The following is a 22,260-nucleotide window of genomic DNA, read 5'->3' as shown; positions in this document are numbered from 1 at the left end:
GTTGCCAGCATTACTTCCCGAAGCTCAAGACATGCCAAAATCCAGTGATTTGTCCTGTTGATAAAGCCCTAGGGGAACAGATCAGAGAACCTGTTAGTGATCAGGGATGGTCCATTTGGAAGGGCATTCAGTTCACAAGAAGTGTGAATTGCTTAGCAGTTCACTGTCCAGGTGGACCGAGACCCTGGTGAAATGTTCCAGAGCTCTATCCTGCCTCACAATTTTTATCAGTTGACTTATGAATTATGTAAATGCCAGTAAAAATGTGATTCCAAGAGGTATCCTAAAAAACTAGAGAATAGTTAGGTTTTACTATTCCCAGAAGATTCTGAAAGAACTTGAATGTGGAGTGGTTTTCTTTCTAATTCTCTTGTGTGTTGTCCCTGAACTCAGCCTTATGTAGGGAAGAGACTTGGACTATATTCTCCAGGCCAGCATTTCTCAAATGTTACTGTGTGCTTGAATCACCTGGGGATCTTACTAAATGCAAAATCTGATTTAGGAGGTCTAGAGTGGGGCCTAGGGGTCTGCATTCTAGTACGTCCCCTGGTGCCATGTCTGCTGGTCTGCAGACCATGCTTTATAGCAGCAAGGATTATCCCATTAGACAGAAAGTGGACCAGCAAAATGAGGCCCTTTCTCTGTGAGGCCAGGACAGTACTGAAGTCAGGCCAGATTTCTAGAGAGGTCTGTGGTGAATACCTACATCCATGCCTTTGGGCCTTTCCCACTCCAGTCCTAAGAAGAGGTGTTTGAGCCAGAGCCGGCGGGGGGGTGTGGGGGGTGGCGTGGAGGGTAGGGGGAGTCATCTGTTGCCTTGGGATTTGGCAGCTGAGGGCCTGTGACTGCCTTCCACTTGGTCTAAGCTGAGCTTGTGTGTTTTCAGGTCCCCGTCACCTTCGATGATGTCGCTGTCCATTTCTCAGAGCAGGAGTGGGGGAACCTGTCTGAGTGGCAGAAGGAGCTCTATAAGAATGTGATGAGGGGCAACTACGAGTCTCTGGTTTCTATGGGTAAGGAGGAGGTTCACTCACGGTGGGGGGTTTCTGTGACCCTAGCCTGAGGCTCACTTGGAAACCGTGGGAATTTTGAACTCTAGTACTACCAATAATCAAAAACAAAGAAAATTGAATTTTAGAGCACACACTCAGAATAAATGCCCACATGTACTCGTGCAGCAGAGATGAGGACAACTGGTAGACAGAGGCACCACTCCACTGAGAAGCCGCTTACCCCAAAGTCTGTTCATTCTTGTTATTTTCATCAATAAGTATATTCAAGGAGGAAAACCTAGGAAAATATACTTTAGTTTTATATGTATCCTTTGCTCTGGTATGGGGAACTCTTTGGGCACACACAAAAAGTTAGAAAAACATTACATATGCAAGTTGGATAGAAACTTTGATTCTTGCTAGAACTATTAATTGTATATACACATACCTCCCTGTTAGGGCAACTCTTTTCTTTTTTTCTTTTTTTTTTTTTAACTCTTTTCTTTTTAACTCATATTTCTTCTTTTCTTTTTAAAGCGCATACATAGTTGTGAAAATTTAACAATTTAGATTTATACAGTATAGAGCAATCCCCACCCTCCCACTGGTACTGCCCTCCAGAGGTAACAGCCATGAACCCTTTGGCCTGCATTGTTTCTCATCTTCTTTTGTGCACATGCAAACAGACACATGAGGGCAGGTGCTTGTGTGGATACAATCTGTGGTTTGCACAAATGGGATCGGTCACTTAATCTCCTGAAGGATAGGCCCTAGACCACTTTCCATGTCTGCACATATAGGCCTGCTCAGAAAGACAGTGCAGCATTCCAGATGAGCCCCTGGGTGTTTGACCTTTCTGCTGTTGATGAGCAACACGCTGATTCCACCTTCTGCCCATCACAGAGTGCTGTAATCAGCATCTCTGTGTATCCATGTGCACTTACACAAGTATTTTGGTAGCACAGATTCCAGGGAGGAGGTCTGCCCAATGAAGACGATGCATATTTACAGTATGATGGCCACGTCCCCCAGAAGGCTGTGTATAATCACACTCCAGAGTATGGCAATGCCATCTCCAGGCCCTGACCTGACTTGATGTTCTTTTCTTTTAAATATTTGTCTTCTCTGATGGGTGAAAAATGACACCTCCTTATTTTAGAATGTATTTCTTTGATGATTAGTGAACTTCTGCATCTTTTCCTGTGTTTACTGGCCAGTTGCATTTCTTCTATGAATTACCTATTTATATTTGCTTTATTTTTATTTTTTTACTAATTATAGAGGCTCTTTATTATAATAATGGATGTTAACCATTTACAGAGGAGCCTTACATCTGACGAATATTTCGACTATTATGTGTGCGTGCATGCACCTCTGTGTTTCCTTCAAGCTTCTTCATCTTGTAACTTTATTTCCAGAGTTTTAAACTTCTTTTTTTTTTTTTTTTTGATGTGAGGGACACTATTAGTATTTAGTATTTTAGCTTCTAGATTTTATCAGGATTCTTTTTTTTTTTACTCTGTAAAATTTCAAATCTCTCTTGTGCTTTTGGTATGAAAAGCCCAAGTAGGCATTGGCAACCTGTGAGCAACAGGATCCCTAGATGACAGGGGGCTAATTTCTGTGCGTGGGCAGGTGGCGCCCACTGCTGCTCCCACATGGGAGGCCGTGGTTAATGCACACATGTGTGCGGCTCCCCCTCACCCCAGCAACATGCATGCAGGCCCCCCATGCATGCATGCACAGGCCCACACACTGTGGTGACTAAGGAAGAGGGCTGGGAGGTTGACCCGTTTCTTTTCCAACATTACCACTGGGAGGGTGGCTACTCCTAGTGTCCCACTCATGCAGGTGATACCTTGACAACATCCAGTGTAACCTCACCACATAGTTTGTCTTCTTTCCTTCCTTCTGCCCAGACTATGCAATTTCCAAACCAGACCTCATGTCGCAGATGGAACGTGGGGAGAGGCCAACCATGCAGGAGCAGGAGGACTCTGAGGAAGGCGAGACACCCGCAGATCCCAGTGCTGGTGAGTGCTCCTGGGTGGCCCAGAGCTCTGCCTTCTGGATCTTTCATCACTCAGGAGGCCCAGCATGGGGTGTTGCAGTCCACAGTAGACCATGGAGGGCCGCTTTAGCAAGCTTTGTGCAGGAAGGAGGCCTACAGGTGCTAAGACCTGCCTGACACCTCCTTGACCCACCCCCCAGTGGCCCAAGTGGCTGGTAAATAAGAATGCCGTTGGGTCTCAGGGAGTTTTTGACAACACCAGGTGTCACCTCACTCTTTGCAGGAACCAAAACCAGAACTGAAAGAAAAGTGGTCATTTGTCAGGGTGCCAGTGACTGTGCCTCGTGGAGCTCTCCAGAGAAGGGCTGTATCTGGTCCCACAGCCAGTCAGTGGAGGGATAGTGGAGGGAGAGATTTTCCATGAAATGTTGTGTACTATGCAGGACAGTGTCTAGATGGGGCAGTTTGATGGAAGCAGCAGAAAGGTGCCCAGCAGGACTGGCCATGGGTCTCAAGTACAGACTCCAGCATCAGGTGCCTGCATTTGAATCCCGGCTTCCTTGCTCACTGGCAGGATGACTTTAGTGAACTCAGCCTTTTTGGAAGCTTGTTTTCCCCGCCTATAAAGTAGGATGGGTACTAAGCTGTAGGGCCTGATGTGGTGACTGGCATGTGCCAGCAGCCTTTGTCATTCTGCATGCAGCGTCATCCCTCCCCAGCCCACATGCTTGCCCCATGGGTGCTTTAGTGCTGCGTGGTCCATTTTCTGGAGCTCCTGCTTTGGAATTGCCTTTGGACTTGAATCTTCTACCTTGAAGGTCTACAGTGGAAGCTGATCCTTGTCCTTCACACCCAGACATCATGGGTGATCATATCTTTTGAAAAAGGATAATCTGGCTGGAGAACTCACTGGCACCAACAGCCAGGTCTTGTTATGAAGTAATGTCGTTGATCCTGGGACCTATCGACTGGCTCCTATCAGGAGGTCCAGAGACGTACAGAGTAATGTCAGCCCCGTGAACCAAGAGCCAAGGTAGCAGAGAGACAGAAGCCTGTGAAAAAATAAGTGTTAGTGTCTTTCAGAGAAATCCAGTGTCTTTACTTTCTAGAGATTTGCCTAGAGATTTAAATGGATAGTAGAGGCTGATGTGAGTTCATTCTGGCAGACAAAAAAGGTGATTTAAAGGCAGGTGAGACTGGGGACTTGGGGACAGAGAATGGCATGTGGCAGGATGTCCTTTTGTTTGGAAGAAAATAAGTGTATCCACAAAGTTTGGCCACAGCCAAAAACAAGGGTCACATGGGAAGAAGAGAACGATTCAAAGCAGAAGAAATAAGAAAGCAGGCCTGGGAGGCAGAGGATGAGAATATGGGAGGGTAGCTAATGGTAAATACCCTAATATCCAGCCTAATGTCCCAGTGGGGGTTTGTGGTCTAGGTGCTGCTCCTCTAGCATCCTCTCAGTAGCGCTGGGACGACACTGATCCCCTTCCCCTGTGTGCTGGTTCACACCCTCGTCACAGATGGGCCTCCCACAGACTAGGGCCAAAATCGAAAGCAAATAACCTCAACCCACTCTGCCTCAGGCCCAGTTTGTTCTGGCACACGCACGTCCACGGCCTGAGCTTCTGTGGGAAGTGGTAACCTCACAGAGGCTGCCTTGTAAGGCTGGAATGTTCCATTTGTTCTACTGACTATCTCCAGCCACTCGGGGCCCAGGCAAGAGGGAGGACGGGGAGGACATGGGAACCCCCGCCACACAGGGTTGGCTGTAAGCTTGCACCTCTGTGTGAAACCAAAGACCCTAGCTTCTGTATAGTAGGACTGTCCTGTGAATCTATGGCTATCAGAGCCCCAAACATGCCAGCGGTAACCTGTCTGCTCTCAGGTCTTCTCCCTTAGAAGGGTGGCTGCAGAACCAGTGCCAGTCTGATACCGACGGGGAAGAGCCTGGAACGTTGAGAATTTTAATAATTTCAAGTACACTGCACGTGACGATTTTATGAACTGGCTAAGTGAATTCAGTAAACTATTATTTATGGTTTGGATCCCTAAGGGCAAGGAGATCCAAAAATGATTCAGATACAATTCTGCTCTCAAAATACTCAGAGCAGGGGCTCCCATTCATGGCCCTTGAAGGTGGGTAATGGAGTAAAAACAAACCTGAAGGCGTGGCTAGAAATCCAAGGTGTTAGTCTTTTTGAAAAGCAGTTGAATATTTTTTAGTCTTTTTTTTTTTTTTAATCTTAAACTATGTTTTAAATTTTTTAAATGTTCATATGCTTGACTTAAGAATTTCCTTTCTGAGAGTCTGTAGCATGGAAAAGAATCTGAACTATGGATTAAGATGGACAGGTATTACATTATGATAGACTCGTAGCCACTAAAATCATAAATGAAGTTGTTTTTCCATATGTGTCATTTGTATGTTTATTATTTAGTTCATTGAGTATTTTGGGGGGGCCAAGTACTATGTCAAGAGAATGATAATAATAACTACCCCCACACACTCACATATAAAATTATAAAGAGCAGCGGTAGTGCTGTGAAGGTGAGCACCCAGGCCAATGAGACACCCGGTGTGGAAGACTTTCCTGCCCTGGGACAACAGAAGAGGCCTCTTTGAGGAAGTAGAATTTTTAGTGGAAATCTAAAGGGCAATTAGGAGCTCCAGTGACCCTGAGGAGAACTCACTGGAGGGAGGAAAGTCTGGAAGCCTAGAGACCAGTGGAGACTCCGTAGTCCAGGCAGGCGACATGGCACAGGCCAGGAAGGAAGTGTGTATCCCCGGGGACCTGTTTTAGTGGTAGGGGCTTCAAGGGACTTGCGATGGGCAGGTGTTGGCAGGGAGGCACACCCCTGCCTATGCAGCAGTAGGATGCTGGGTAGAGGACCCCAGGAGGTGCAGAGCTGGAGAAACAGCAAGAACACGTCAGGCTTGAGATCCGTGGGGGGTCTCCAGGAGAAAGTGTTGAAGAAGCAGTAGAATAAAAACTTAAAAACTGAGAGATCTGAGCTAGAGACAGATATCTGGGCCTTGATAGCATCGACCCAGTCCAGAGAAGAAGAGAAAGAGGCCATGCCCTTGGAAGGCCTGACTTAGAGCAGATTCAGAGATCTGGAATATATTGGTCTGAGTGGGGCCCAGGTGTTGGTATGCTTCCAAACGCTTCCACTATGATCCTAACACACAGCCGGGGCTAAAGACCACTGTTGTAGGATTTGGAGAAGGAGGGAAGAAACAGAGGAACCAAAGGAAACAGGAGTGGTCAGAAAGGTAGCAAGAAATGAGGATAGCCAGGGCACCTGGCTGGCTCAGTCATACAGCATGCGCAATTAGGATAGTGCATCGCTGGGCATTTCAGAGAAGAGTGTCTCCAGAAGGAGGGAGTATGATCAACCATGCTAAATCCTGCAGTGTGGTTTTAGTAAGGCGAAGACTGACGTATCACCGGATCTGCAGGTTGGCAACACCAGTGACCTCAGCAAGAGAAGCGTTGGTGGTGCGATGGGGTGGAAGCCCTTTGGAGTGGGTTGAGGGGAGGATGGGAGGCGAGGGAGGCAGCACACATCATCAGCTGTTTCAGGTTTAGCTGTGAGTGGGGAGTGGAAATACCGGGCAGTAGCTGGGGGTGGGGGTGGGGGTGGGGATCTTATTTGCTTAAGATGGGGATTGCTAACACCAGTGTGAAGTGCTGATGGCAGTGATCCAGTTGATAGGGGAAGTTAATGAAGTAGAAATGGAAAATGTAAATGTAACATGAAGTCTGTGATGTAAACAAAAGATAGGGAAAAACTGAATGGAAACATAATGAAATCGTATCTCTTTATGCTTTGTAGAATGTTCTGAAATAAGTATGTATTATTTCTTATTCAGTAAAAATAATTTTTAAAAAACCACAATGCATGAAGAAAGGCTTCGAGTTAAAGATGGCAGGTTGAACATGTGTTTACTCCTACCTCCCAGAATCCTCCTAAAGCAAGAGCGAAGGGACTTGTAAAAGGAATGAACCAGGAGACGACAGCAACCACATTCTGGAAGCCTAAAAGCAGATGACTGGGTGATCACTGATTTAGAAAGCTAAATCCAAAATTGGTATTGAGGAAAGCAGAAAAGAAACTCAATTTGCACTCCACCCCTAGCCCCTACTCAAGACTTGGAATGAGCCTTACCGGAGACGCTAGGTATCTCTAGAAATGAGGGCAAGGTGCAGTTAAAAACAGGATGGGTGAGACATCTTGCAGAGAAGCATGTGAGCACTACCATGTCCCCTCCACAGCCTCCCTGAGTCCGTATAGCCAGCATCTGCCTCTCCCAGCCCCAGTAGATAGCCGAGGCTTCTCTGGAGAAGCCAGATGAGAGAATGTCTGAACTCGGACACCAGGCACAGTGGAGGGTGGAGCACCATGCTGAAAACAAGAGAATAAGAGGAGTATGATGTGCAGATACTGAGATCTCCAGCCTTCATGCCTAACTTGGCTCTCAAGCGATGGAGCATCTGGGATGGAACCCCCAGGGAGCATGCTGGACAAGTCTTGCCCAGACACTTTGGGGACCAGAACGAGGTACCTCCTCATGAAATGACTCAGCAGAGCCATCCTACTGGGAAACCCTTCCCTAGCAAGCTCTACCTAAATGCACCAAACTTTTAGTCTCTTTGGAGTATTTTAATTTTAAATACAGACAACCAAGAACCACAGACATTTGGGAAAAGCCTCTCATATACAGAGACCAAAGGAAAAGAAAGCAGAAAAAGTAAATTTGAAAGAAACCATGCAGAGAGATTTTTAAAACTATGCTTAAATATATACATATATGCTTGTATAATATTTATAACATATATGTATTTCACATTCCTTAAAGAGATGAAAGAAGTGAATACATCCATGATCCAAAAGTATAATGCTTATTATAAAAAAAAAATAGAAAAGAACTCTTGGAATTTAGAAATAATACAAATTAAAAAGTGTTAGAAGATAAAGTTGAGTACCTGTCCCAGAAAATAGAGCAGAAAGACAAAAGAAATAATGAAAGAATCTTAAGGGATCCCTGGGTGGCGCAGCGGTTTGGCGCCTGCCTTTGACCCAGGGCGCGATCCTGGAGACCCGGGATCGAGTCCCACGTCGGGCTCCCGGTGCATGGAGCCTGCTTCTTTCTCCCTCTGCCTATGTCTCTGCCTCTCTCTCTGTGTGTGTGACTATCATAAATAAATAAAAATTAAAAAAAAAAAAAGAATCTTAAAAGACAAAAGAAATAGTGAAAGAATCTTAAAAAGTAAAGGTTGGAACTCCAAATAATAAGAATATCAGAGAAAAAAGAAAAGAAAAGCAAATATAGGGAGGAGGGAATTAGCATGAAATAATTCAAGGAAAATTCTCAGCACTGGAAGACCGGTTTACCAGATTGAAAGAGCCCAGCAGCCTCCCTTGCCTCCCATCCTCCCCTCAACCCACTCCAAAGAGCTTCCACCCCATCGCACCACCAACGCTTCTCTTGCTGAGGTCACTGGTGTTGCCAACCTGCAGATCCAGTGACACGGCAGACCCCTGCCTTAGATACTTCAAGCAAGAAGTTTCGGAGCAAGCGAGGACAAAACAATCTTATAAGTTTCCGAGGGGTAGGGAGGGCCAGTGGAGGGGAGGGAGTTCATACAAAGAACAAGAATTAGAATAGCCTTGGACTTTTCAACGATATTGGAGAAGACAATAGAGCAATACCTTTAAAAGTCTCTAAATTTTAAAATTGGAAAATATTTTCTGACCATTCTAGAGTTTTATATCAGTCAGACTATTCTCATTAAATGTGAGAGATGAAATCGACATTCTCAAGGTCACCCGTGCACCTTTCCTCAAACTGGGGGAGGCGCTTTGCTGAAATGAAGAAGCACACCAAGAAAGAGGTGTCAGGAGCTCCAATACAAGCAAGGCGAGAGCAATCCCCAGGGTGCTGCCCAAGGGGGAGCCCAAGAAGACAGCTTTGTACCTGGAGGCAACCAGTCCAGACTGGAGCACATCAGAAAATTGTGAAAAATTTTTTCTCCGAAGAGATGAAATTAAGAAATACCCATTCTGTCTGAATGTTTTGAGGAGAGGCTTACAGAAAGGGTGGGAGAGTTTGGAGCTGACTTAATGAAAATAGTAAGCTAAGCCAAGGAAAAAATTATAAACCCCAGGGAAGACAAAAAGTTTCCCCAGACATAGAAAAATAACTGTAGTATACTACCCACTTCAATTTTATGTAACATTTATGTAATCTAATAATGTAAATGCTCAGTATTAATCCAACCAGAAATGCAAACTAAATTGGAATGATCAGGGATTCGGAAGTCGACAGGTGATGTTTACCATGAAAATTCAATGAATAGCAATAGGAGTATGTTCCTTAGAGTTATGAAGGGAAATGACCAAAGAATCAACTAGAGGAATTGGAAGAGTTGCCCCTAAGGAGCAGGAAATATGGGTTGGAAGTGGGAAGAGAGCTTTTTAAAACAACTTTTGAAAAACTAATGCTCAGCCTGTGTGCATATATAACTTTTTAAAAAGATTTTATTTATTTCAGGGAGAGTGAGCAAGCATGAGCAGAGGGGAGGGGTCAAGGCAGAGGGAGAAGCAAACTCTGTGCTGAGCAGGGAGCCCAACACAGGGTTCAATCCCAGGACCCCAGGAACATGACCTGAGCCAAAGGCAGATGCTTAACCGACTAAGCCATCCAGGCACCCCCATATATAACTTTTTAAAAAAAGATTTCAAAAATCTTTTGAAAATTGGGGCACTTGGCTTGCTCAGTCCAAAGAGTGTGTGACTCTTGGTCTCAGTGTCTTGAGTTCGAGCCCCATGTTGGGTGTAGAGATTACTTAAATAAAAAAAAATTTTTTTAATTTATTTTTTATTGGTGTTCAATTTACTAACATACAGAATAACCCCCAGTACTCGTCACCCATTCACTCCCACCCCCCGCCCTTCTCCCCTTCTACCACCCCTAGTTCATTTCCCAGAGTTAGCAGTCTTTACATTCTGTCTCCCTTTCTGATATTTCCCACACATTTCTTCTCCCTTCCCTTATATTCCCTTTCACTATTATTTATATTCCCCAAATGAATGAGAACATGTAATGTTTATCCTTCTCCGACTGACTTACTTCACTCAGCAAAAAATTTTTAAATGCATTAAATAAAGACTTTAAAAATAAATATGCCAAAAATTTTAAAAATCTAACAGAAAGTACAGCCATAAAACGGTTGGAAAGCCAACGTCAACCATCATTTCTCTGCTTTCAGCTGGTGGAAAAAGTTAATGTGACAACACTGGTTTTTACTGTCTAGTAAAATGCAAAGTTTCATCAGCATAACTCAAAAAAGAATAAATGCAGAGAGAGTGAAAATCCCACACAATTCTCTCTCAAGACAACACTTTATTCCTTCCAATTTATGAGCATATGGTAATACACACACACACGGCTTTAATTATATAAGTAATACATAAATAAATTCTCATTGTAAGAAAATCCAACAATGTAGAAGTACATTGGCAACTTGCTTTTTAATTACATATCTTCAACATCTTTACATGTCAGAATATATAAATCTCTTTTCTTAGTAGCGGATTGTAGTATCCTATGTATTGACCTCATAATTTATTTAAATGAATTCCCATTGATGTACATTTAGAGTGTTTACAAGTTTCAATTCTTCATGAAAGATCCTTTATAAGTAAATCTTGTGTACTTCTCAAAACTTATTTAGATGTAGACTTTCTTGGGATGCCTGTGTGGCTCAAGTTGGTTAAGCATCTGCCTTCAGCTCAGGTCATGACCTCAGAGTCCTGGGATGGATCTCGAGCCCTGAGCCCTGAGCCCTGAGCCCTGAGTCGGCTCCCTGCTCAGCAGGGAGTCTGCTTCTCCCACTACCTCTGCCCCTCCCTGCCCCTCCCCCACACATGCACATGCATTCTCTTACTTTCTCTCAAGCAAATAAATAAAATCTTAAAAAAAAAAAAAAAAAAGTAGACTTTCTGGGCCAAAGGATATACCCATTTAAAAATTTGATACAGGGCACCTGAGTGGTTGAGGCCAGGTCGTGGCCTTTGGCTCAGGTCGTGATCCTGGGGTCTTAGAATCGAGTCCCACATCGGGCTTTACTGATCACCAGGATGTTTTATTTTATTAATTATCTTCTGATCATTGTCCTTTTGGATTATTCATCTTTTTATTATTAGCTTGTAAAAGCTTTTTATTTTTTGTAAAATATTTTTAAAAGTTAAAGATATCAGCTCTTTTCTCATGTATATGAATATGTTTTTGAATATATGGTTTACCTTTGTATTTGTGTGTGTGGTATGACTATTTTAAATTTTTATATGTTTGAATTTATCAATTTTAAGTTTCTATATATTCAAATTTACCCATAACCTTTTTTTGGTCTGGGTTTCGTATTAAGTGTAGAAATACTTAGCCCCTTATTCAGTATATGATTATAGTTCTTGAGCCTATGAGCTTTTCAAAAACCTCTAAAAATATTTGAAATCTGAAGTAAAATATTTCTTGCTCCAGAAAACAAAAGGAAAATTGCAAAATGCAAACAGTTAAGTATTTTAACTAAGTGTCTGCAAATATAACATTATATCAGCTTCATTAACTATTAAATGTAGTGCTCACAAACACATGATACATTTGGAAACAATTTGTAGGATAAATTTTTTTTCCCATCTTGCAAGAGTTCTCAGGAAGAAATATAATTACAGAGATCACAAGCCAAGCACAAATTAAATAAGTTCCTCATCACCCAACAATGTCAAGGCAGAGCTACAGAAATTGTTTCAAAAAGATTTACACCTAAAAAAAAAAAAAAAAGATGTACACTTAAAAATGAGAGTTGGTATGTGTTGGGCACATGTAATGTCTGCTATGATGGGCCAGACAGCCTCTAGAAGGAGGATCTGAAGTCCCAGAGGGCTAGGCACAGCCACTTTCTCAGCTCAGAGTTGTAAAAAAAAAGTAAAGGAGGTGGTTTTTTTCCCTAATAGTAGTATGATTTCATTATTTGTATCTAAATTTGTGGGGTTTTTAAATTTTTATTTATTTATGATAGAGAGAGAGAGAGAGGCAGAGACACAGGCAGAGGGAGAAGCAGGTCCCATGCACCGGGAGCCCGACATGGGATTCGATCCCGGGTCTCCAGGATCGTGCCCTGGGCCAAAGGCAGGCGCCAAACCGCTGCACCACCCAGGGATCCCTAAATTTGTGTTTTATCAGTAATTCATTTTGATGTGAAGATTGTTTTCTTATTGGGAAGCCAGTTGTCCCCACTCTATCCATTCATTTCCACTCCATTTATTTAAAACTTTCCCCCACTGGTTTCAAATTCTACCTTTGATCACAAACTATATTCCTGCAATATACGTGCCTTTTGTTTTTTTTTTTTAAGATTTTATTTATTAACGAGAGACACACAGAGGCAGAGAGATAGGCAGAGGGAGAAGCAGGCTTCCTAAGGGGAGCCCGATGTGAGACTCGATCCCAGGACCCCGGGATCACACCCTGAGCAGAAGGCAGATGCTCAACCACTGAGCCACCCAGACATCTCATCCTTTTTTTTTTTTTTTTTTTTTTAATGGGAGAACAAACGACTGCTTATAAATGCAATTTGATTGTCAATACTCCTTCAAAAGTTGTTTAGGGTGGGGAAAACTTTTTGGTGAGAGACAACTGGCTTCCCTACTGTCCAACAAGTGGAGGAGAGGGGCAAAAATGTGTAAATACAGTACATTTCAAGGGGGAAGAAGTAAACGCCATAGAGAGGAGCACAGTTCTGTTCAGCTGAGAACATTGTAAGAGGTTGAGCAGAGTGAGGTCTTGAAGTAGGGGCGGGTACTGGAAGGCAGTGGTCTTCAAGCTGGAGTACCAGTGCCCTTGAGGTCCAAGGAGACTTTCCAAGAGGGATATGCCATAGCTGGCTTTGAGAGTTCAATAAATCCTTAGTCAATCTGTTCTCATTCTTAAAACTCCTCAATGAGAGCACACAACACATAGAGCCCCTGTGATGCTCATCCTCACCAATCACATCCCTCACCCATCCCCAGCTGATGAAGGAGTTCTTTCTCCGAAGTAGAAGAAGCCCTCTGGGTTACAGAGACGGTCCAGCTCGCAGGGGTACAAGACCACAAGTGCAGCGCCCTGGGGCCTGGATGGCAAATTCTTTTGCAAGTTAGATCATTTGCAATACTTTGCTTTCAACAAAATTGAAAACGAACCTAATTAAGTTGTCAGCTAATAGGTCATTAGAAACAATTTTTGATGATATGTTAACCATGTGCTTTCATAGCATTATAATTCAGAACAAATTCAAAGAATCAAGTGATGATTCTGTAACAAAGCTCCTGCCAGCCCATCTATATATCTATGTAAATGAGCTTCCCCCATGCTTGTATTTATGAAAACGAAAAATAGGAACAGATTTTATTCCGAACTCTCGTCTCAATCAAGTAATAAAGAATATTCATTCTCAGATAAGCAAACTAATTGGAAGAAAAAAAATTCCTCTCCATCTTTGTAAGAGCCATTTCCAATGTCTTCGGTGTTCTGTCTTGAGTGACTGTGCATCATTCGTTAGTAACAATAACGAAGGATAACTTAAGCCAGGAAAACAATCAACACTTAGAGCCCCATGGTTATTAGAAATGAAAGCAAAATTAAGCTTTCAATTTACATACACATTTTTGTGGCAGAGTGGTAGACGAGGAAATCAGTAAAAGGCTGCTGAACATAAAAATATGTTCTATTCGGATAAAATTCTGTGGGCAAAGTGGGAATGGAAATAGAAGTTCACGGTGAAAAGGAATGATATAAAAATTTCAACTATCAAAGAAGAACTTGTTTTTGTATTTTTTAAGTGAATAATGGTGGGTTGAAAATTGCTGGGGTTCTCAGATCCCACTGGTGATGTTAAAAAGTGACAAAAGAGTTTATTTTAAACCATTAATATTTACCATACTCCAGAAATTACATCTTTTGCAGTTACTGACGCATTTTATATGTTTATTCAAAAACGTGCAAAGGAGCGCTTAGTTTTTAAAAAGTGCTGTAGGGAGGAGGCACAAAAATATTTTCCGGAGTTTGTGAGGTCAGGGAAGGTATTTCTCTGACGCTGGAGTCATGGTGGTGCTTATGGCTCTAGCGCGGAGACAAGTATTTGCAGAGGGAGGAGCCCAGTGGCCAGAGGGATGCAGCAGGGCTCAGGGAGCCAGCAGAGGGCGGGTCTCTGCTTCTCCCCAGGAGGGAGAGAAAAGGGGGACAGCAGGACAACTGTGAGCTAGAGCAGGAGCAAGGCAGGGATGTGAGTGAGGGTGACTTCCTCTTTTTTGTGAGGCAGAGATTAGGATGAAGATGTTTTGAAGACTTGGTTGTGGGGAAGGCAGGCAGGGTCCGAGTTCAAAGCTGTAGATAAGGCATCGGGGGCCATCAGAGCTGCTCTGCTACTCCACACAGTTGGTTGGAGATTGGGTGGCTGCTCAGAGGAGAATTCAAGCATTCTTGAATTCTCAGAGAGAACCCGGTTTTGGGTCCCAGGGCATCAGCTGCTAGCATCCTGAGTGGATCTGATTTCCCGGCTTTTAGCTTGGGGATCGTGAGCAGGTGTAGTTAACAGCGAGGAGGCTTCCCAGGAGCACGGACTGTTGGCTTTGTTTATGAGTTTCCTGGTTTCTTTTCTCTTTCCACAGCACTTATCACCTTCTGACACACCATATAACTTATTAATTATGTTTATTACCTTAGGTAAGATGTCTGAGGGTGGGAAGCTCTGTTCTGTTCACCGATGCATCCCAAGTCATTAGAATAGTCCATCGCACATAGTTGGTGCTCAATAAGTAACCATTGAATAAATGAATTCAGTGAATGAATATGTTTATGCATTATACATTTATAATTTCCTTAATTAACAAACAAGTCATCTTCAGCCTGTGAGGGAGTTTATGCTGGGCACAGCCCTACCCATAGGGAAGAGAGTAAAGTTGAACTCCTACCTTACACTCCACACAAAGTAAAAGTAAATTTTAGATGGAACAAAGACTGACATGTAAATAATAAGACAATAAAAAACCTCTTTTTATTGAAAAAACTTCACTTCACTGAAAACCCAGAAGCCATACAAGAAGGAGGGACATGTGTGTGACCACAGGAAAACTTAAGAAAGCAGCCTGATAAGAGGTGGCAAAGTCAACAGACCAGCACTAGATTTGGGGACTGTTTGAAATGCTGATAAGAGAAAACGGGTTATCTTTAGCAGAACCAAAGGACTCTTAGTTGACAAAAACAGAACACAGTTCATACAGAGTCAACTTGAAAAGGCCAAGAAGGAAAAGAAATGATATTCAGATTGCCCTAGCCAGGACAGTGGGATTAAAGTATCAGTAAATTATCGATTTACACCCATCTGACTGAGGAAAATGTAAAAGAGCAGTGGTGTCTGTTGCTGGCAGGGAGGCCAGGGAAAAGGATGTTCTCCCGCACAGCTGGTAGAAATATGAATTGTCATAGCCTTGTTCAAAAGCAGCCTGATGACATCTATCAGATTAAAAATAGCCACACCTTTGACTCTGCAGCCCCACTCCTGGGACTCTTGTGGAAATAAAACCCCTGTTTTATAGTTAGGCATGTAAATCCACATGTGATTGCAGTACACATTTTGCATCATGCAAAAGACCCAGAACAAAAAAGAACGTTCCTTGGGAAGGGGATGGCTGAACACACCACAGCACTGTCCTCACCGTGGGACTACGGGCAGCATTTAGGAAGGCAGTGGCTCTACAGAAACTGCTTTGAAGGGATTTCTACAAGATATTTGAGAAAAGGAATGGAGAGGACTCTGTATATGCCAGTTTTTATTTCTTTAAACCAATAATGGCCAGAAAATGAAAGCAGATAAACATAAATGTGTTGCCTTAAATACCTACATAAGCATAGAGGAAAAATACTATGTTAATTACAGGGGTTACGTGGGGAGGTCATAGCTGTGAAATGGGAAGGGATGGGCAGCAGAAGGGAAATGGAAAGAGAAAAAATACTGAGCTAAAAGAATATGTGCTAAATTTCATTTATGCAAAAGGATGCCTGTGTGTGTGTTGACATTTGAAATTACCTGCAGACCTATTGGCAAGTTAAAAAAAAAAAAAAAGGGCAATGTGTGTAATCAGATGCTGTTTAAAAACCCAAGAGTTCCAAGTGCACCCAGATGTGGTGCTTGTGACTCTGGGCTGGGGCAGGGGCTCCGGGATGTCTGGTCTGTCAGCCTTGGACCTGGGTGGGGTGGGGGCTGGAAAGGTGTGCAGGGTGAGGAGGTGATTAGCCTTTTCATTATTCATTTTGACTAAGAGAAAGAAATTTTTGACTTTGGCCTGACCCGGGAAAGGGAATTAAGATCTTGTTTATAAAAGAAAAAAAAAAAAAACCTGACAATACAATTTTTTTAAATGGAGGAGTCATAGAACACAAACTCCACATCTATTTTAACTTTTAGTCTGGTTTGTACTGATATTCAAGGCTACAGAATGTCCAGAAAATTCTATGTCTGCTCACTCAGCATTATATTTCCTCATGGTCTCTGAGAATTTTTGAGATGTCAATCCTAGGCTTCAGAAACCTAGTGCAATGAATGTGTTCTGGGTTCTTTCGTTCTCTCGTCTACTCCCCCACCCCTCCCTACCTGCTCAGCACACGACGGGATCGTGATTAAGATCGAGGTGCAGACCAACGATGAGGGCTCAGAAAGTCTGGAGACGCCGGAGCCCCTGATGGGGCAGGTGGAAGAGCACGGCTTTCAGGACTCAGAGCTTGGTGACCCGTGTGGAGAACAGCCAGACTTGGACATGCAGGAACAGGAGAATACGTTGGAGGAGTCCACAGAAGGCTCCAGTGAGTTCAGCGAGCTCAAACAGATGCTGGTGCAGCAGAGAAACTGCACAGGTCAGTTGGACAGGTGCAAGCCTGTGGGCAGGCCCCTGCTGTGTGGGGAAGTTGGGCTGTCCTTCAGAGAGGTCATTTGACATTGATGGGTTCACAGGTGTGACAGCCCAGGCATGGCCTCAGGTGCTGGTTTCCTGCCTCAGGATTTATAAGAATCTGTCTCTGGGCTGGGGAGAAGGTATTCCAGGCAAAGACTAGGTCAGATGCTGACCCCAAGGGATCCCAGAGATCACCTCTACAACTCCCTCCTTCTACAGGCACAGAAGGTCAACTAAAATGCCCAAAGTCATGCAATTGTGGGAAGGCTAGAACTTCCATCTCCTGATGTGTTTTTGATAGTTCTTCTGTCACACTAGAAGCCTCAGTGATCCAGAGAGCTCAACCCTGGCCAAGCATGTTTTTTAAAATAACGTACTGTCTCTTCCTGCTACAATCTAGCCATCACTTATGTTTAATTATAAGATATCTGGGTCGCCAGGATCCCTGGGTGGCGCAGCGGTTTAGCACCTGCCTTTGGCCCAGGGTGCGATCCTGGAGACCCGGGATCGAATCCCACGTTGGGCTCCCGGTGCATGGAGCCTGCTTCTCCCTCTGCCTGTGTCTCTGCCTCTCTCTCTGTGTGACTATCATAAATAACTAAAAATTAAAAAAAAAAAAATCTGGTCGCCATCCTGCGCTCTTGCTCCTTATGAGTTCAACAGTGAGGAAGTGGGCTCTCAGCAGCCTGATCTCAGGACATCTTGTGTGGCTGATTGTCTGATGCGGTCCTGAGAAAAGCTCAAGCTTGTCATCACGGTGTACTTTCTACACACACTATTAAACTTAGCTGCTGTTTATTCAGGAGTTTTTCAACTATATTCATAAATGAAATCAGCCTGATCCTTTCCTGAATCATTCTCATCTAGTTTTAGAAGTAAGATTATACTCAACTTATGAGGTGAAATGGGAAGCTTTTTCTCTTTTTTTCTATATTCTGAAAATAATGTATAAGAATTAAGTGAATTCTACCAAATTTTTAAGGAACACACTTAGGTGTTTTGTTTTGTTTAAAGATTTTATTTATTTATTCATGAAAGAGGCAGAGACACAGGCAGAGGGAGAAGCAGGCTCTGTGCAGGGAGCCCAATGTGGGACTCGATTCCAGGACCCCAGGATCATGCCCTGAGCAGAAGGCAGATGGTCAACTGCTGAGCCACCCAGGGATCCCAGTTTTGTTTTTTTGTTTAGATGTTTTAGTTATTGGCTCTTTTGCATGTAAACATCATAGCAGTTTCTGTACTATTTGTACTTAGAATTGTATCTACATCCATTTTATTTAATAGTTTTTTTAAAGTATTATGCTGATGATATTTAAAATTTTTTCATTTTCTCTGTAGAGAATTTCTTTGCAGTTGGCCTTTTTGCACTTCATAAAATACCACAGACATCCTTCTTGATCAAAAGATATGGATCTAATTCCTTGTTTTTAAATAACTGCATGATATTCCCGAAAGTGTTTTAATACACAGGCTGTCTGTGTAAAACAGTGGAAGGTGCAGGGCAGACCATGAGGCTCTGCTGCAGTGGAGCCTCCAAGTAGAAATGCCAGCCTGCCCTGGGCACTCCCATTCATTCTAGTGAGAACTTCAGGAAGGTACTACGCGGTACTTGTTGCTGTTGTGTCCTGGATTTTAGGGCCAGCTGTTTCATTCTTATTTCATTAAAGGGGAAACAAATACAAAAAAGAACCTTTGATGCTCAAGGAGAGTTTCAATGTCCCAAGGTGCCTATTGACCCTGTGTCGCATTTTCAGGGTAAGCCCCCGGGTGACTAATTGCCGACCTCTGAAGCTGCCTCCTCCTTCCAGATCTTTTAGGCATCATGTTCCTTGGCTGTTCTGGTTTACTTTCTACTGAGAGTCCTAACAGGGCCCAGGCAGCACCAGCCACGACAGGAGGCCTGAGCTGGGACTGGCATACCTATGTCCCAAGTGTGACCCCACTATTTCCTGGGTTCGGAGAAGCAGCAGGAAGTGCCAAGGCCCAGCAGTCACTACCAACTACTTTGTAAGACCTGGGCCAGCTCATGCACACTGCCAGCTGGTTTCCCTGTCAGCTAAGGGGCAGACTAGATGGTCCCTAAGATGCAAGCTCTGAAAAGGTCTGGCTTTACTCTCTTTGGAACTATCACTTGGTATCTCTGGGGCTTGGATGCTCCACATCTGTGAAATGGGGATAATTCTTGCCTGGCTTATCCTATAAGAGATTGTGAATAAAAAGTCACAAGTTCTCAGGCAAGAACTCGAAAAGTTCTCATTTATTTGCTGTTAAGAATACTGCAAATACGGACTATTATGGCAGCTTCCATCTGACAGGTGGGCTCAGAAGTGAGTGCCTTCTCGAGTCCACAGTAACTGAGAACAGAGCTCTGCAATTGACAGCTTTTAGGGAGTGCCAAGTAAGTACGAGGCATTTGAGAAAATGCAAATAGGAGTCTGGGTCGAGGGCATTCCTCTTCCCTAGGACTTACATTCTGGGGGAACACTGTAGAATAGAACACCTTGTACATGATCTGGTGCTCCGAAAGGGCCAGCATAGAGGATGGAGGGCCAGGGAGGAGGAAGACATCCTACAGTTGGGGTATTCACAGAACTAAACTTACTGTGTGCACTGCCCGCATACCAGAATCCGAGAGACAGGCAGAAGAAACCCTCGGCCCTAGGTCCAGGGTTGGTAGGGTCAGAGCAGGTGAGTCACCCACCAGGGAGGAGAGGGGGTTGTAGTGCCCCATGATTAGGCCGGGGGTCCTGAGTCCTGGGGTGGCTGTGTGCTGCCAGGGAGGGGTTGAGGGCCACAGGTGAAGAAGGTTTTAGGGCAAAGACAGGATTGGAGCTGCATGATTTGGAGCCATGGAGAGGAGGGGGAGATTGCTGGAGGAAGGTGAGTACAGGTGGTGCTTTCAGGAAAGCAGCAGACCAGTAAGGCTGGGGGAGTTCAGGCAGAGGAAGGCCTTAGAGCTGGAAATGGAGCCTGATGAGTCCGCACCCTTTCCATACAGGTGGTAGAAACCCAGCCCTCAAGTAGCTCAGGTGCACAAGGGAAGGGGTGCTTATTGATCCACATAACTGCTGGGTCTACAAGGCTGCAAGCTTCAGGCACCTTGGGCCCAGGGGTCTGAGGGGGGAGGGTGCCTGCGTGTCCGTGTCCTAATTTCCTGCCGGTGGTGTCCGCCACCAGCTTGGGGAGATGGGCTCCCACCACATAGGGTTCCCAGAGAGGGCTCCCATGGGCCATGTGAGGCCTGGGCTCCTTCCTGAACCAAGGCCTGAGGCCCCACAGAGGTGGGCGACGGCTGGCCACAGGGAGCGGAAAGGAGTGTTTTCCCCAAAGGCGGCTCCCGGGCAGAGGATGCGCAGGCAATGTGTGGGGGCAAGGGCGAAGGCACCTTACCTGCCTACGTCCAGGGCAGAGGCCCCCGGGCAACGGCTGACGTTTGTCCGTCTCTCTCCCTGTCCCTGGAGCAGAGGGGATCGTGATCAAAACCGAGGAGCAGGAGGAGGAGGAGGAAGAGGAGGAGGAGGACGAGCTGCCCCAGCACCTGCAGGCCCTCGGGCAGCTGTCGGGGCGCTACGAGACCAGCATGTACCAGACCCCGCTGCCCGGGGAGCTGTCCCCCGAGGGCGAGGAGAGCCCCCCGCCGCTGCAGCTAGGCAAGCCTGCGGTGAAGAGGCTGGCGCCGCCGACACACGGGGAGCGGCACCTGGGCGACAGCCGCGGTTCCTCCAGCCAGCAGCAGCGGAACCGGCGCGGCGAGCGGCCGTTCACCTGCATGGAGTGCGGCAAGAGCTTTCGGCTGAAGATTAACCTCATCATCCACCAGCGCAATCACATCAAGGAGGGGCCGTACGAATGCGCCGAATGCGAGATCAGCTTCCGCCACAAGCAGCAGCTCACGCTGCACCAGCGCATCCACCGCGTCCGCGGCGGCTACGCGTCCCCCGACCGCGGGCCCGGCTTCGCCCCCAAGCACACGCTCAAGCCGCGCCCCAAGTCGCCCAGCTCGGGCAGTGGCGGCGGCGGCCCCAAGCCCTACAAGTGCCCCGAGTGCGACAGCAGCTTCAGCCACAAGTCGAGCCTGACCAAGCACCAGATCACGCACACGGGCGAGCGGCCCTACACGTGCCCCGAATGCAAGAAGAGCTTCCGCCTGCACATCAGCCTGGTGATCCACCAGCGCGTGCACGCGGGCAAGCACGAGGTCTCCTTCATCTGCAGCCTGTGCGGCAAGAGCTTCAGTCGCCCGTCGCACCTGCTGCGCCACCAGCGGACTCACACGGGCGAGCGGCCCTTCAAGTGCCCCGAGTGCGAGAAGAGCTTCAGCGAGAAGTCCAAGCTTACCAACCACTGCCGAGTGCACTCGCGGGAGCGCCCGCACGCCTGCCCCGAGTGCGGCAAGAGCTTCATCCGCAAGCACCACCTGCTCGAGCACCGGCGCATCCACACGGGCGAGCGGCCCTACCACTGCGCCGAGTGTGGCAAGCGCTTCACGCAGAAGCACCACTTGCTGGAGCACCAGCGCGCGCACACGGGCGAGCGGCCCTACCCTTGCACGCACTGCGCCAAGTGCTTCCGCTACAAGCAGTCGCTCAAGTACCACCTGCGGACCCACACGGGCGAGTGAGCGCGCCCGCCGCGCCGCCCGGCCAGGTGCGCCGTCAGGTGCGCGGCCCGGCCCGCCCCGGAGACCTACCCGGCCGCCGCGAGGCCCGAGCCGGGTGGGCAGGGGCGGGGCGCCCCCAGCCCCTTTGCTGTGAGCCCCCCTTCTCCTTTCGTCCCTCCTCCCAAGGACACGGGGGTAGTGAGACCAGGTCGCTTGCTGCCGTGTTTACCGAGGGCCCCGGGGGGGAGTGCGCGGACCTGGGGAACCCTTTCGGGCTGTTAATTTCCTTGACAATAAAATGGATGAAACCAATCAGCACGGGGGGAGTGATTTGGCCGCCGGCCACTCGGAGGGGCGGTGCAGGGCCACTTAGTTGGGGAATAGAACTTTATAATTACCTTTTGGATACTGTGGTTCTATTTGATAATAATAGAGTAATTTTTAAAAGACGAGCGTTTCCTGTTTGCCGTTTTTGTTTGGTTTTGAAGGGGAGGGTTTCAGAAGGTGGCCGAGGGCTTTGTGCCTAGTGTCAGTTGGCAGGTTCCGTTGAGCCCCTCTTCTGTGCTCATTCCCTGTGTGGGGCGGCGGAGGGGGCGCAGATGCCACCGATTATAAAATCGAAAAGATGTAGACAGGGCTGACGAGCTTGAAGCAGTGAATTA

At 45.9% G+C, this 22,260-nt stretch overlaps 1 protein-coding gene across 4 annotated transcripts in view; it reads left to right on the top strand.

Moving 5' to 3' along the window:
• The window catches only part of ZNF777 (zinc finger protein 777), a 28,047-nt gene extending 6,000 nt beyond the window's left edge, over positions 1-22,047 (top strand). For all 4 annotated transcript variants that reach the window (XM_038559632.1, XM_038559630.1, XM_038559629.1 and 1 more), the window contains exons 3-6: positions 887-1,013; positions 2,912-3,025; positions 16,709-16,960; positions 20,463-22,047. In XM_038559632.1, coding sequence (XP_038415560.1) covers positions 887-1,013; positions 2,912-3,025; positions 16,709-16,960; positions 20,463-21,619 — 1,650 coding nt within the window. In that variant the 3' untranslated portion in view covers positions 21,620-22,047. The remainder of the gene's footprint in view (positions 1-886; positions 1,014-2,911; positions 3,026-16,708; positions 16,961-20,462) is intronic.
• The last annotated feature ends 213 nt before the right edge of the window (positions 22,048-22,260 follow it).

This window comes from Canis lupus, chromosome 16 (genome assembly GCF_011100685.1).
Source record: "Canis lupus familiaris isolate Mischka breed German Shepherd chromosome 16, alternate assembly UU_Cfam_GSD_1.0, whole genome shotgun sequence".
NCBI classification, from domain to species: Eukaryota; Metazoa; Chordata; class Mammalia; order Carnivora; family Canidae; genus Canis; species Canis lupus.
The sequence above is the reverse complement of the archived record's forward strand: the minus strand, read 5'-3'. Positions and strand labels throughout refer to the sequence as shown.